At 37.3% G+C, this 16,995-nt stretch overlaps 1 protein-coding gene across 1 annotated transcript in view; it reads right to left on the reverse strand.

The window, feature by feature from the left end:
- Positions 1–5,741: 5,741 nt before the first annotated feature.
- LOC101121519 (transmembrane serine protease 11F) overlaps positions 5,742–16,995 on the reverse strand; it is a 98,393-nt gene continuing 87,139 nt past the window's right edge. The window contains exons 9-11 of the mRNA XM_042251467.2: positions 16,484–16,743; positions 15,247–15,389; positions 5,742–8,789 (exon numbers count right to left, since the gene is read on the reverse strand). Coding sequence (XP_042107401.1) covers positions 8,631–8,789; positions 15,247–15,389; positions 16,484–16,743 — 562 coding nt within the window. The 3' untranslated portion in view covers positions 5,742–8,630. The remainder of the gene's footprint in view (positions 8,790–15,246; positions 15,390–16,483; positions 16,744–16,995) is intronic.

Genomic DNA, 16,995 nt, shown 5'->3' on the forward strand with positions numbered 1-16,995 from the left:
GGAAACATTCTGTGAAATGTTGAAGGTACAGGAAAATTTTTGATTAAAAAAAAAAAGAAAAATTAAGCAGAATCAGCTGAGAAAAGGGGTAGTAATGAGGTGTTAAGCCTATGAGGAAGACAAAGAACTGTATGAGAAGAAACCGCAGGTCTTATGAGAAAGAAGCAATGTAGAGGGAAAGATAGGTGAGTATTAGGGGTCTTCCTTCATGCAGTATAAGAGGGTTCATGGAGTGAGGAAGGGAAGGATGCCATGCTTTATGACTCATGACTCTGATGTAAAATGTAGCTGATAGCAGGCTAGCCTGATGTTCTGGGCAAGGTCAATGTGGTGTAAGGATCTATGTATCAACTCAAAGGTATCCATTAAAAATGATGAGTATCCTAACATGTGGTCATTGAAAAATATATAGTCTTAGATGGAGAAATAAATAATTTTAAAAATGCTACTTTGTCAATTTCATTAAATACATGTATGCATATATACAAAAATAGGAAAATAAAAATAGTTGTAAGTCGATATAATTTTGTGCCCTCATCCTCTCAAAAAGTATTAGTTATAATGTTCCTGTAGGTTTTTCTAAAGTGGAATAAATAAATCATTCATTTCCTGTAATGAAAAAAAAGAAAAGCTTTTATTCTGTGGCCTACTTTTTTTTTCTATGACAATTCTATAAAGTGGATTTCGCTTAATGTATTTGTCTTTCCAATGGTTTCCTTTTCACTTTCAGGTTCTATTTATTTCTCCTCTCCACTTTTAAATTCTTCTTTTCTTCATTGTGAATTTCAACCAAGCATTAATTTCCTAATCCTCTTTCCCTAAGGATTACTACTTATAGGACAAACACTAGAGGATTGTTAAAAATTTCCCAAGCATTCACTAATCTCCACCTAGATCTAAGCAGGAAGGTATGCGTTTGAGGTTCATAAGAAGGCTCTTGTTTTGAATACAGATGAAGGGTAGCTGAAACCATTAGGAAAGTAATCCTATGTATTTCTGAAACTTGTCCTCCTGAAAATATTTAATAAGGGTATATCTGAACAACTTTTATGGAGAATACTGATGTTTGGGAGTAGAAAGGGAAGAAAGATCTAACAATGCCCGCATCATCTCCAAAACTAAATTTTAAGTAAAAGTTGGGACATAGACTCTGACAATGGAACAAAATGTATACAAATAGAACTTCGCAGGAAACCTTTAACATCTGGTTATCACACTCACAATTACATAGCTCTGTGACTTAAGTTGAATCTTAAATGGTTCAGAATGCAGTACTAAGCAGAGTACTTGAAATATACTTTGTTAAATTATGACTTTGGAGTGATTTTGATATTTTCCACTGTCAGTTATAAGGTAGCTTTAACAATATTCCCAGTTGATTGATTATAAAAGTTCTCCAATATGTTATGGTAAAATACGTTGTTTAGTTGCTAAGTCATGTCCAAATCTTTTGTGACCCTGTGGACTATAGCTCACCAGGCTTCTCTGTCCATGGGATTTCTCAGGCAAGAATACTGGAGTGGGTTGTCATTTCCTTCTCCGGGGGTTATTCCTGACCCAGGGATTAAACCTGTGTCTCCTGCATTAGCAGGCAGATTCTTTACTACTGAGCAACCAAGGAAGCCCAAAATATGCTGTAAATAAAATGAATTGGGACTGTATTGATTCTTAAAGCTATTAAGTGAACAAGAATTTTATTTGCCTGGCACTTTTCAAGATAAATTAATATTACTCATACTAGCTGTGGAGTTAAAGAGCCTCTTGATAAAGGTGAAAGAGAAGAGTAAAAAAGCTGGCTTAAAACTCAACATTCAAAATATGAAGACCATGGCATCTGGTCCCATCACTTCATGGCAAATAGTTTGGGAAACAATGGAACAGTGACAGTCTTGATTTTCTTGGAGTGCAAAATCACTGCGGATGGTGACTCTAGTCATGAAGTTAAAAGATGCTTACTCCTTGGAAGAAAAGCTATGACAAACCTAGACAGTGTATTAAAAAGCAGAGACATTACTTTGCTGACAAAGGACCATATAGTCAAAGCTATGGTTTTTCCAGTAGTCATGCACAGATGTGAGAGCTGGACAATAAAAAAGAGCGATCCCCAGAGAACTGATGCCTTTGAACTGTGGTCTGGAAAAGACTCTTGAGAGTCCCTTGGATAGCAAGAAGATCAAACCAGTCAATCCTAAAGGAAATCAAACCTGAATATTCATAAGAAGGACTGATGCTGAAGCTGAAGTTCTAATCCTTTGGCTATCTGATGGGAAGGGCCCACTCACTGGAAAATACCCGGATCTGGGAAAGATTGAGGGCAGGAGGAGAAGGGGATGACAGAGGATGAGATGATTGGATGGCATCACAGACTCGATAGACAGGAGTCTGAGCAAACTCCAGGAGATGGTGAAGGACAGGGAAGCTTGGCATGCTGCAGTCCACGGGGTCACAAAGAGTTGGACACAACTGAGTGACGGAACAACAAATATGAGCTATATTATATATTATTTCTCTTCAAGAAAATAACTATAATTTCAACAAAACAGTGGTATTTGAAAAATACATAAAGCAATACTAATGATAAACACAAATGCTAAGACTGTATAAAAACTTAATGAAATCTTAGTGTGGGTGCAACATCAGCTGTGCTGTTACCAGTTTATAATAATATACTTGTCACTTTTCAAGCTGTTTGAAACATTCTCTGAATTTGGACTCTCTCATTCAAGAAGAAAATCTCACAACATTGTGAGGTAGATAGGTTAATATTCCATTTAAAAAGTTAAGGGCAATTGGGAGCAAAGATATATTTCTCTTAATTGCCTGACATGATTACATTTCTCTCATTTCTTATTAGCCAGTTAAAACTTTCAGGCCAGAAAAATACTGAAACATGTAAAAGAATGTTCATTGTAAGCATTCACAAAATCATCTTAATCAAAACTTCTAGTTTGCTGCATTTTAGTGCACTTCCTGTAGTTTTGTTTATAAAACAGATTTTCTAATGAGGCATTAAAAGGAGCAAAGTTTAAAGCAAACACTTTGTTTTAGCAAGATCTGAAATCTTTTGCTGCTCCTCTGCTGGGGTCCAGCCCCAATGGATCCAGGGTGATTCGAAGGTGGGGACGGAGTCTGCATCTTTGGAAAAATACATATTTAATCACAGATATAGAGAGATTAGAAATGGATAGTGTAGTAGGAAGATTAGTGGAGAAAAAGAGGCTGAATAACTTGGATTACGTGGAATAGCATCCATGCTCCAGATGGGAATTCAGCCAGAAAAACGAGGGCAAGAAAGAAGCGACATGGGGGAATCAGTCTTTCTGGAAACTGATCCAATTTCTTTACTTTTGGGTTTGCTTATATACCTTTTGTTACACATAGGGATGAATACAGAGTCACATGGGAGTCAGCAGTCCTGACCTTTATCAAAATCAGGTGCTTCACATAAAAAGGTCTTAGGGATTTTATGATCCTTTCTTTCTGATAACCAAAAAACTTATTTTTTCCAAGGGTGTTTTTTCTTAAACCAGGCACCACCCTCCAAATAAAGTTACATTCCTATAGGGTGAGGGTGTAGTGAGTTACAATCAAGAAAGGAATTTATTTAACCCAAGGTTAACATGATTAGTCTTAAAGGTTAATACTTATTTCTCCTATATGCTTAAAGGTTAATACTTATTTCTTCCTATATGATAGTTATATTCATTATAAGGGTAGGGAACATGGAGATTTAGCAGTAAACATCAGCCCAACAAATGAAAATCCTTTCACCAATGCTCCCCTTAAGATCTATTTAGTCTTAAGATATGATAAAGTTACATTTTTACATAGCAAGGACACAGTGATTTATAACAAAGTACAGTGATCTATTACAAAAGAGGAAATTCATTAACTCAAAAAGTCTAGTATTGCTAACATCAAAAACTACCATATTTCCTTTTCTATAGTCCAAATATATTGATTAATATATTCCTAAATGCCTAAGGATATGGAGACCTGGCGGCAATCATTGAGTCAACAAGAAGAAAAAGCCCTATGCTAATTAAGACTCTCAAAATACTCCAAAACTCTCTGTGCTGTTTATGGTTAAGAGGTAGTAAACAATCATGTGGCAGGAGTATGGATAATCCTGTCCCACAAGCTAGTCTGTCAGCAGAGAGGTTTGACCTGAGACACCCTTGTCCCACCCAGAGCAGGGAATTAGCAGCAATTATTGACACAACAAATGAAAAACCCTTCACCAATATAATTCCTAACCAACCCATTATACTAATAATTTCTAACTCCCCAAAATAATTTGCCTTTAGTAAATCTAAAACATCTCGTGCCTCTCAGATTGGGAGGCTGTAAACAATCACATGTGGCTGGACAAACCTATACAGGCGGGCTAGATAACCTTCAGAGGAGTCTGTAAGCTGAAACACTCTTGTCACGCCCAAGAATTTTTATTGCCTTGGAGCTTCGCGTTTACTCCTTCTCCAAGAGAAACGGTTATGGGGGAGAGAGCCCCCCGTAAAGTCAGAGGTGTAGGTGAGAGTATAAAACAGACTCTGGTTTGGGGGTAGATGCTCTGGAACAGGGGGTTTCCTGAGGCTTGATCACGCCTTTGCGTATGCCAAGCCTCCTTCCTCATGACCTTTGCCATGGGCGGAGTTCCTCATGCTGGCTCCCGGCACTCATTTTAAAATATGGTATAGATTCTTAATTTACACCACATAAAGGCTTTAACTAGAAAGTTTAGTGTGGAGGGATGAGAAAGAGAAGGGATATTGTGTAGATTTGTAGGGGAAAGTTTCCATGGATTATCCTGACCTGCCAATTTAACTAGCTCTACAGTTTCACCTACATTAAAATCATCCTTCTTTTCCATAGTTATAGCTGGATATAATTTTAAGTGGTATTATTTATCTTAACCATAAAGCTGGTTTGATTAAATGACATACTTTGCCAAACACGATGTGAGTTGAACTTTTTTTCCTAGGAGAAACACTGGTCTAGCAATAATCATTTCATTCCAATGACTTCTAGAACCACAATATCCCTGTCTAGTGAACATGTGTAACTCATGACTGAACTGGATGAAAGAGTTCCTGCATTCTCCTCCTCTGTTGATTATCATCTAATGTATTTCCTGGGGAAATTCTCTTGGCTTTGAATTATTGAAAAAGAAGTTTCATATAGATAATCTCTTAGGTCCTGTCCAGCTCTAACAGCTATAACTCTAGCATTAATTTCAATAATTTGTAACAAGTTCATGTTTCACTTGCATGATGACATGAATGAATGCCTTGCACATATCCCATCTCTGTCAAATAAACATATGAGCAAAGCATCAAGTTCATTGGATGATTGCTATTAATGTGTTTTTGCTCTTAGTGTTATTGAATCATGAAGATTTTCCTGAGAGGTTGTTAGACATTGTAAAATTTTTGTTTCAATCTTGCTCTAGCATTAATAATTAACCCTTTTATCCACATGGCACCCCAAATTCTACCAAGATTCTATAGGAATTATGTGCTACATCATTTACTATCAACTGAAATGGCTTTGACCTCTCTTTTTAAAAACAATGAGTCAGACAAATTGTAGAGTTTTTTTTTTTTTTTTTCTGTGAAAAGTTGTGTGTGTTATTATAGTATTCACAGCATACAAGACACAGCCCAGGCTTTTTTTTTTAACCACAAAATATCTGCAAAATTCACAAAGCAATACTATTGATAAATAAAAATAACACTGTAAAAAAAACCACTTCTGTATAATTTTAATGCATTTACAGCATCATCTGTACTAATATCAGTTTGCAGAAATATACTTTGCATTTTTTGAGCAAATTTTAAACATTCATTGATTTTTCAACTTTATTATTTTACAAGAAAGCTTTACAACAATGCCATGAGCTAGATCACCCAATGTCCCATATAGTAGGTGGAAAACATGAGGAAAAGCTATTGCATGATCCTTGTATCACCACACAACAGATCAGAATCAAACTAGAAATAGTATATATAAATCTATTTTTAAAATCTGCTTTTCCATTCCTTAGATTTTCATAGTCTACTGCATTTATTCCTCTCATATGTGTCAAAATGTCATTGGGCTGAATTAAGTTAACTGTATTATAATTTAAATAAGTATACGTAGTTTCACAGATATTTATATGCAAAGAGAAGTCACAGTCTTCTGAAATAAAAATATAGGTACACAAAAGCACATATCCATCCAATCTAGACAGATTTGTTTTCTTTTGTCTACCAAAGGCTGTGTTAGGCTTTAATATAAAGAAGCTACATCATCAATCAAACAGATTTTGAATATGCTAAATATTTGCCAAAAAGTTTTGGCTGTATCTCTACATATAAAAGGAAGCATAAGGATTTAAATTTTTATTCTGCTTTTTCTGTTGACATTTAGTTGCTAGGAGTTATCAGATCAGAAATTTGGTGATTTTTTTGTTTTCAAAAAGGAAGTATGTATGAATAACCATTTTGTGTCTATTATATCTTAACATTTATATTAAATGACTAGGAGTTGTTTAGTTACGTTTATCTTGTTTACATATACATTACATATAACACACATACATGCAAATTTAAAGTTTCGATCATTAAAGAAACTAAGAGGCTAGATTTTTCTTAGATAAATCAGAGCAACAAGTCTAGAATATGAGACCTCACGTTTGGAACCTGAGTGTGAATCCAGCTGCATCTCTGTGGCCATAGCCCTGATGACAGATGACAAGCATCTTATGACTACTTGTGTATAAACAGACTTGGTTAGACATACATTACTGAGGCATACAAAACTGATTTTGAAAACCTAGTAATTCACCTAATTTTTTACAATGTAATTTAAACTATTCTGAAATCAATTACATGATTTTAAAGAAGCAAGGTACAATTTTTAAAAAGTATATTGTTTTGTTGAGTCCAAAGCACATTAATAATAATTCATAGCAGCTAATCTATATACATGCTTCCCAGGTGGCTCAGTGTAAAGAACCGACCTGTCAGTGCAGGAGACATGGGTTCGATCCCTGGGTCAGGAAGATCCCCCTGGAATAAGAAACAGCAACCAATTCCAGTATTCTTGCCTGGAAAATTCCATGGACAGAGGAGCCTGGCGGGCTTCAGTCCATGGGGTCACAGAGATAGATACAACTGAGCATGCACACACAGCATGACACATAGTCCATATTGAGAGCCCGCTGTGTAAAGACACTGTTCCAAGTAATTTACCTGTATGAATGCATTTAATCCTCATAATGATATGAGGTAGGTACCATTTTTATTCTCACTGTAGAGATGAAAGTGCTAATGCAGAGATGTTAAGGACCCATAGTTTATACATGGCAGAGTCAACATTCAAGCTCAAGCAGTCTGATTCAAAGCCTATGCTCTCTCCCACCAGACTGGTTTAAGCCCTATGTCATTCACTTATTAAACAAATTAAGTTAATTTACTTTAAAACTCATAAAGGCATTCCTTCCCATTATAATAAACCTTTATATAGTGTATAATATATGCCAGACACTGTGCCAAGTATTGCACAAATCAGATTTCCTAACCTGACATTCCAGTAGACATCTGACTTGTCAGAGAACTTAAGACTTATAAAAGCACTGTATATGATATAGATATATCTAAATGATAATTCTTGCCTGGAGAATCCCAGGGACGGGGGAGCCTGCTGGGGCTGCCTTCTATGGGGTTGCACAGAGTCGGACACGACTGAAGTGATTTAGCAGCAGCAGCAGCAGCAGCAGCAAATGATAACTGGATGTCTCATTCCACCAAAAATCTAAAGAGTGCTTGTTTTGTTAGTAATTATTTGAAACATCTCTGATAGCCTAGGTTCCATTGGTTCTTTTTATCCTCCTTATACCCACGAAAAAGTGCTCCCAAGAGTTGTCTTCTTTTCAGTCTAGCTTCAAATGTGTGAATGGAAAGATGTTGTTAAAGAATAAACCAGAAATGCTTATTAACAGTACAACATGCATCCTGAAGCTAGCAGTGATGTATATAACCCAATGTTAATAGCAAGTTCAGATATATTTAAACACCTTTTAAATGGCAATTCTCATGGTTAATGATAATGCTCTGTATTATTATTAGTAAACACAGGTTAGAATTCAAGTTATATTGCAAATCTCACACACTTCATTCAAGCCATTGAAGGTCCAGTAATCAGTCCTAGAATGCTGGAGCCCTGAATCCTCAAGGATGGTTTCTGTTCGATATTTTGCTAGATGAATCCCAAGTGCTCCAGGTACTATCTGAAGTAAGATTTTGAGAGCCCTGGCAGCTCTTCATATCCTCTGGAAAATGATGTTCCCATCTTCAATGGAAGGAAAGTTTATGTAAATATTCATCTGATTAGTAGGATCACAATTTCCCATGTGAGTGAGGAGTTGGTGCTACCTGTCATTTGCTGTATCTTTTTCTCTTAGGGTAGAGAAAGATTTCTGTCCCATATACACAAAGTTCACCTCATGATATTAGATTGCTCTGCCTCTGAAGGACTTCTTGAGATTCAGCAAAAGAACTGATCCAAATCACAAGAATATAAATAATACATTATATGCAGGAGTTTTAGCTCTATGTGCGATGTATAAAATTCAGGATCAGTTCACACTAGATACCAGTCTTGGAGGCAATCCAGTCTCGATACTGAGACACTCTTGTGTAGACCCCAGGTTTTTTGGGAAGAGCACATGATTGTCCCCAACTTACTATACCAACAAGGTACCAGATTTCATGATTTTCATAAACCAGAGGTCCACCAGAATCTCCCTAGGGAAAAAAAAAATTGAGATTGTTAACTCTAATTCAGTAGGACAATCACTGCAATCATCTTTCTTCCAGAGGAAAAATGGAAACAGTTACATAGAACATGCAACCAGATTAAAGACAGATTATATGATGGTGCTCTTGACTGAGTTAAAATTTTGTGCTAAATTATTAAGTAAATTATTTTCTAGAAAGACCAATACTAATTTATATGGAATGGCTACATTATTTATGCTTCAGCATACATATATTTTTTGCTAGTTTTATTAGACACTGTAAGCATGATTTGCTAAGCATTTATCTGAAATATTTAATATGAGGTTGGTATTTGTACACTGAAGGAAATGGCAACCCACTCCAGTATTATTGCCTAGAGAATCCTGTGGAGGGTGGAGCCTGGTGGGCTGCTGTCCATAGGGTCACACAGGGTCAGACACGACTGAAACGACTTAGCATGCATGCATGCATTGGAGAAGGAAATGGCAACCCACTCCAGTATTCTTGCCTGGAGAATCCCAAGGACAGAGGAGCCTGGCGGGCTGCCGTCTGTGTCGCACAGAGTCGGACACAACTGAAGCAACTTAGCAGCAGCAGCAATTTTCTGTGATCTCTTCTGAGTATGTTAGCTCTTGATTGTATTTTATGAACCGACTCTGGCTTTCCTTTCTTTCACTTACCTATTTCTATCTTATGTTTGCTTTCTGAATTTTATATAAGCCTTCTTAAATCTCTTTTGGATCAGAGAAGATTATGCAAATAAATAGATGCAAGTATCGAGGTTAAAATTGTGGTCTCAGTAGTTGAACTGCCCGTTTCAGGTCCAGCTCTATTAATTACTTGTTGTGCGATCTTAGGTAAGATACACAGGATAAATTCTCTGTGCCTCTCCCACTTGCTTCATTTGTTTTTTCTTTTATCAACTATTTATTGAGTTCCTACTATATGTCACAGGGCTTCCTTGGTGGCTCAGATGGTAAAGAATCTGCCTGCAATGCAGGAGACCCCTGGGTATTGAGGATGCCTGGGTCAGGAGTATCCCTTGGAGAAGGGAGTGGCTACCCAATCCAGTATTCTTGCCTGGAGAACTCCATGGACAGAGGAGCCTGGGGGCTACAGCACATGTGATTGCAAAGAGTTGGACACAATTGAATGACCTAACACTTCGCTACATGTCTCAGGCATTTTGATGGGCATTGAGGATTAACAATGACCAAAAATGAACTGTCCCTATGCTCATAGAGCTTGACATTTAGGATAAGAAAAAAACAATATGAAATAAGCCTACAAGTATGCAAATGACAACTGTTATGAGTGCTATGGAGACATAAAATAGGGGGATTTGACTAGTCAGGGAGGTTAGGGATATTTCCCTTGGTGAAATGTAATCAGTCTAATAGCTGAAGGAAGAGGAGTAAATCATGAAAAGCAAGGCGTGAATGAAATGCGTTTTAGACAGAGGGAAGCATGACAAATGCTCTGTGGCATGAAGCAGCCTGGCATATGCAAAGGCTTGTAGAAATAGGAGACTGGAGAGAGGACAGCAAGTGGGCAAGTGGTACAGAATGAGGCCATAGCAGTAAAGAGAGACTATTCTATATAAAGTCCTATGGGTCTTTTTAAGAAGTTTTTATCATAAGAAAAAAATAAAGATAAAACATTGAAGATTTAAGTGTTTTAAGGAGGGTGTTAACATGATCAGATTGCATCCTGTTAGAAACCATCCTGAAATTCATTCGACTAATGCACTACAGGATCATAAGAATGAATACAAAGAGATTAACTAGATAGTTAATGTGTATGGGAGGGTGTCAAGGGACAGGAAGAGGAGGAGAGGTTGAGAGAGGATAGAAAGGCAAAAGATGGTGGAGAGAGATTTAAGGAAGCAAAATCCATGGGATTAGGTGGTTATTTGAATATGGGAAAAAGAGAAATTACAATGGTTTCTAGCCTTTGGCGTATCTAACAGAATGAAAGGGAATACCATTTGCAGAAATACAAAACACAGAAAGAAGATTAGTTGGGGAGAAGAATCAGAGCAGAATCAGGTACAACATTTGAATTTAAAGTGCCTTTGAAATATCCAACTGGAGCTGCCGAGTAGGAATAGAATAGATAAATCTGGAGATCAAAAGAGAGGATGGGGCTAAAAGTAAAATTTTATGTAGCATCTGCAAAAAAAAAAGATAATTGAAGCTATGAAAGAGAATTAGATTCTCTGGGGAGAAAGTATCAAGTGAAAAGATAAACAGGCATAAATTAACATGTAATGGGTGGGATTAAGAGAAGGACACTGAAAAGGAGATAGAGAAGGAGCAGACAGAGATGCAAAATGAAAATTATTACAAGCCAAGAGAAGACAATATTTCAATAAAGAGGGAGTGGTAAGCACTATTAAATACTGCTAAGAGGAAAAAAAGACCCCCTCAAGTTGTTGATGGTTGTTAGTGATTCATTGAAAACATTAGGAAGAGAGATTTTGATGAGACGATAAGGCAGGAACCATATTGAAACAGTTTGAGGAGTTAGTGAGAGATGAGAAAATTTCGACAATAAACATTTTCTCAAATATTTGATGGTAAAGAGATAAAATGAGAGGCTAGCTGAAGGCATTATGGGTCAAATAAAAAATTGCTTTTCTTTTTTTTCTCCGTGACTTGAGAGATCTGAATAGAGAATTTAGTTACAAGAGAAATGTTGACTCTGGAAGGAGAGAGACTGTAATTGCTAATATATACATGCTAAGTCACCTCAGTTGTGTCCAACTGTTTGTGACCCTATGGATTGTAGCCTGCTAGGCTTCTCTGTCCATGGAATTCTCCGGATAAGAATACTGGACTGGGTTGACATTTCCTTCTCCAGGGGGTCTTCCTGGGGATCAAACCCTCGTCTCTTATGTCTCCTGCATTGGCAGGTGGGTTCTTACCACTAGTGCCACCTGGGAAGCCCAGTTGCTAGTGTAAACTTCCCCAAAAGGTCAACAAGAGGAGGAATCTGAACAGTGGGAAGAGGCTATCCTTAGTGAAGGGGCAACTTCTCTGCAGTGACCTAAGCTGAAGGTGGATGAAAAGGGTTCAGATAAAGGCAGATCTGCAATGTTTGAAGCTAGGAAGGTGGGAAAATTCCCTACCATGGCTTTTATTTATTTACTTATTTATTTTTGAAAATTCAGAACAGAATCATCAGTCGAGAATAAATGAGCAGGAAAAACTGGAAGTTAAGAAAAGTAGAGAATGGTGGGAGAATTCAGAGAAAGGTAGATTTAGGAAAAAGCAACAAAAATAGTAAGGTTGTCAGCTTTGTTATGTGGAACACATACTGGAGCCATGTGTTCTGTTGTATTTTTTTCAGGAGCATATGATTTCCCAGATGCAGGCAGAGAGAGAGTCTGAATAACTGAGTTCTTTCAGGTTTGGAACTTGTCAGACATAAACACTAGGAAGAGAGAACATCAAGTGGATTTGGGGTATAAGCAAAAATGTTTAAAAAATGATCACAGTGAAATCTAAATTGGACAAGTGAACAGTGGAAGAAAGGAAAGAATTAATGGACTGTGAAACAGCAGAGAAGCTATGCTCTACAAGACTCTGTGAAACTGAAGAAGGGTGGTATTCAGCCAACAAATATTTGTGCCAAGACTGATTGAGGTATTCATGAAACAGAGGTAAATAAAATAGATGCTCTAAATTAGGTGCCTTCACAGAATTCACTTTCTAGGCTAGTGAGACAGTTAAGTAAAATATATTGTGCATTGAATGGTGTAAGAGCTAGAAATGAAAATAAAACAGAGAAGAGATGCAAAGAATATGTGTGTAAGTTGTGTATGTTGGACACTCAGGATTGGTAGGTTGGATTATAACAGTGTGACCAAAGAAATAGAAGTAGTTTAAAATCAGGCAGAAAGGACTGAGGATAGTTGTTAAATAGGAAGATTTGGGAATTTAGTGTCATTGGAGACGCAACAGGTTTTGATGACAAGGTTCAAGGTGTGGCCCTAGGAATATGTGACTGAGGAGGAGTTAAGGTCCCTGGAAGTTGAGATCTATGAACTAAGGATCCAGTATTTAAATGAATTGATGATAATATTGCAGACGTTAGGATGAAGGTGGAATCTATTTTAGGTGTCAATGGCATGAAAGAATGAGTGGGACAAAGTAGAGAGATTAGGAGGTAGGGAGATAAAAACAAGATAAATGAGAGACGATACAGCTGAATAAAGTGCTTTTCAGAAGAGAGGTTTCTCTGCCTTTTGACTACAAATTTGTTTAAGAAAATAACAATAGAGCATAAGAGGTTGTCTGACCCAGAAACTGGAGCATTAGACTAATTTTCTAATTTATAAATAGTACTACGTCATGGTACTATGTCAATAGTACCACACAAAGATGGACACAATAAAGGACAGAAATGGTATGGACCTAACAGAAGCAGAAGATATTAAGAAGAGGTGGCAAGAATACACAAAAGAACTGTACAAAAATGATCTTCAGGACCCAGAAAACCACGATGGTGTGATTGCTCACCTAGAGTCAGACATCTTGGAATACAGAGTCAAGTGGGCCTTCCTTAGGAAACATCACTACAAACAGAGCTAGGGGAGGTGATGGAATTCTAGTTGAGATATTTCAAATCCTAAAAGATGACACTGTGAAAGTGCTGCACTCAATATGCCAGCAAATTTGGAAAACTCAGCAGTGGCCACAATACTGGCAAAGGTCAATGTGCATTCCAGTCCCAAAGAAAGGCAATGCCAAAGAATGTTCAAACTACCACACAATTGTGCTCATCTTATATGCTAGTAACATAATGCTCAAAATTCTCCAAGCCAGGCTTCAACAGTATGTGAACTGTGAACTTCCAGATGTTCAAGATGGTTTTAGAAAAGGAAGAGGAACCAGAGATCAAATTGCCAACATCCACTGGATCATAGAAAAAGCAAGAGAGTTCCAGAAAAACATCTACTTCTGCTTTATTGACTATACCAAAGCCTTTGACTGTGTGGATCACAAGAAACTGTGAAAAATTCTGAAAGAGATGGGAATACCAGACCACTTGATCTGCCTCTTGAGAAATCCGTATGCAGGTCAGGAAGCAACAGTTAGAACTGGACATGAAACAACAGACTGGTTCCAAATCGGACAAGGAGTACATCAAGGCTGTATATTGTCACCCTGCTTATTTAATTTATATGCAGAGTACATTGTGAAAAACACTGGGCTGAATGAAGCACAAGCTGGAATCAAGATTGCCAAGAGATGTATCAATAATCTCAGATATGCAGATGACACCACTCTTATGGCAGAAAGCGAAGAACTAAAGAGCCTCTTGATGAAAGTGAAAGAGGAGAGTGAAAAAGTTGGCTTAAAACTCAACATTTAGAAAACTAAGATCATGGCATCTGGTCCTATCACTTCATGGGAAATAGATGGGGAAACAGTGGAAACATTGACAGACTTTATTTTGGGGGGCTCCAAAATCACTGCAGATGGTGACTTTCTCCTTGCAAGAAAAATTATGACTAACCTAGGTGAGATGAGGTGAAGTCGCTCAGTCGTGTCCGACTCTTTGTGACCCCGTGGACTGTAGCCTACCAGGCTCATCTGTCCATGGGATTCTCCAGGCAAGAATACTGGAGTGGGTTGCCATTTCCTTCTCCAGAGGATCTTCCCGACCCAGGGATTGAACCCAGGTCTCCTGCATTGGAAGCAGACGCTTTAACCTCTGAGCCACCAGGGAAGCCCATGACTAACCTAGACTGCATATTAAAAAGCAGAGACATTGCTTTGCCAACAAATGTCAGTCTAGTCAAGGCTATGGTTTTTCCAGTAGTCATGTATCATTGTGAGAGTTGGACTATAAAGAAAGCTGAGCATTGAAGAATTGATTCTTTTGAAATGTGGTGTTGGAGAAGACTCTTGAGAGTCTCTTGGACTGCAAGGAAATCCAACCCATCCATCCTAAAGGAAAACAGTCCTGAATATTCATTGGAAGGACTGATTGAAGCTGAAGCTCCAATACTTTGGCCACTTGATGTAAAGAAGTGACTCACTGGAAAAGAGATACTGGGAAAGATTCAAGGCAGGAGGAGAAGGGGATGAGAAGATGAGATGGTTGGATGCCATCACCGACTCAATGGACATGAGTTTGAGCAAGCTCTGGGAGTTGGTGATGGACAGTGAGGCCTGGCGTGCTGCAGTCCATGCGGTTGTAAAGAGTTGGACACGACTGAGTGACTGAAATGAACTATGTCAATCTCATTATATTAAATGAAATAACGTATAGAAAGTGTTCAGCATTGTTTTTGCATGCTCAAAACAATATAATAATTTTTATTATCATTGGTTATTTAGGTAAACTGATTCTTTGATAAAATTCATGTTTTTTCTTTAAACATATAGGCCCAAATTAGAAATCATTAATGGAAACTTTCCTTTTAAAGTGTTGACCTTGTCTTTGAACTTACCTTACATGCATCTACTTTTCCTTCCATGAATCCGGCACACAACATTCCTGAAGTTATCATGCCATCATATACATCCTTTCTGTTACACACCTCAGGGCTTATGGTTTCTACCCTGGCTTGCCGTAGTTTATTTTGTGTTGGTCCTATTACACAAACAAATGAAAAAACAAAAAACATGTTCTTTGAACACGGCTATATTTAAGACTCAGAAGACACATGAATTGTATATTCTTAGGAGTAAAAGCATTAGATTTTTCATTATTAATGATTGCCTAATTTTATTTTCTGTGGTATAAATGTCTACATGCAAGGAAACAGTACACATATATGTGGCGTTGGTGGTTTAGTTGCTGTTGTGTCCAACTCTTGCATTTGTGGACCTTCAAAAGTTCTTTGAACTCTCAAAACTACATACAATATTGTATGTATATGACTTTTTTCATGATTTTCCACATAAGGAAGCTGAGGCTCAGAGAAGTTCATTGATTTTCCAAAATCTACTCAAGTATAAACCAGGGTACAAACTGCGCAGGTCTGTTTGCCCTGCTCTATGCTATACAGTGTTATTTCAGAATGTCTCAAAGCATGAGAAACAAAGCAAATGCTGAAGATATATCAACAATATGACACCAGCAGAGAAGAAGGCCAGTGGTTAAGAGGAAAAAATACTGCACAAGTTAGTCTTAAAACATTCACAAACCATTTTTATATTTATGACCATAGTATATCCTCATTAAAATTAGGAAGAATCTTAACAACAACAAAAAAAGCATATGAAGTATACACTAGCCAGGAGTGTTTACATCTGGCGAATATACAACTTGTAGTGATTTACTTCCCTGTACTCCCATAGCATTTTGTTCCTTCTTAGTGTAACCAGAACAGTCTGTTCATCTTATCCATGTTATAGAACTCTCCTCTTCCCCACGACTGCTCCAAATAATTGTGAACTCCTCAAGGATGGGTATATGATTCCTTTCAGTTTTTTCACTTTAACACATAGCGCCTTGTTCTTCTCAGAGCCATACTTTCCTTCTCCATGGAATCTTCCTGACCCAGGGATTGAATCTGGGTCTACTGCACTGCAGGCAGATTCTTGACCATCTGAGCCACCAGGGAATCCCATACACATTAGAAGAATGAACATTTTAATGAAAAGTCTAAAGAAGTACCTCCTAGATGGCACATTAGATCCCAAGATAAATTTGTACTAAGTAAATTACATTGAACAACTCACCATCATCTACAATGGATCCAAATCCTGTGACAAATACACCTGTTTTAGGTCGCAACTTTAAGGATGAATCTGGGAGGCAAACTCTCTGAACTACATTTGAAAACTCAACTCGGGTAGCAAGCTGAGCCAAAGCAATGTCATTTTCATTTGTTTCTTTACGGTAATTTTCATGAATGATAATTTTCCTCAAACTTCGTTTCACTGTGGGTGGTGTTATAGTTATACCAAAAGTAACGATCCATCTATTTGGGTCTTTATTTCTGCATAAAAATAAAGAATAATATTAGTGATACTTAACTGTATCCTTTAAAAACAATTGAGACAGTATTCTTCACAACTATTGGAATTATGTCCCTGAAAAATTCCTGTAGCGAGAGAATTTGCAATTGATGGCCTTATGTAAAAAAACAGGTTAAAATACTGATGATACAAGTGAGAGTAGGAAAGCTCTTAAAATATTTCACAAGCTCTAAAATTTAAAAGAATACAATAGCTAAGTGGAATTCCATGCT

The sequence above is a fragment of the Ovis aries genome, chromosome 6 (assembly GCF_016772045.2).
Source record: "Ovis aries strain OAR_USU_Benz2616 breed Rambouillet chromosome 6, ARS-UI_Ramb_v3.0, whole genome shotgun sequence".
In the NCBI taxonomy this organism is placed as follows: Eukaryota; Metazoa; Chordata; class Mammalia; order Artiodactyla; family Bovidae; genus Ovis; species Ovis aries.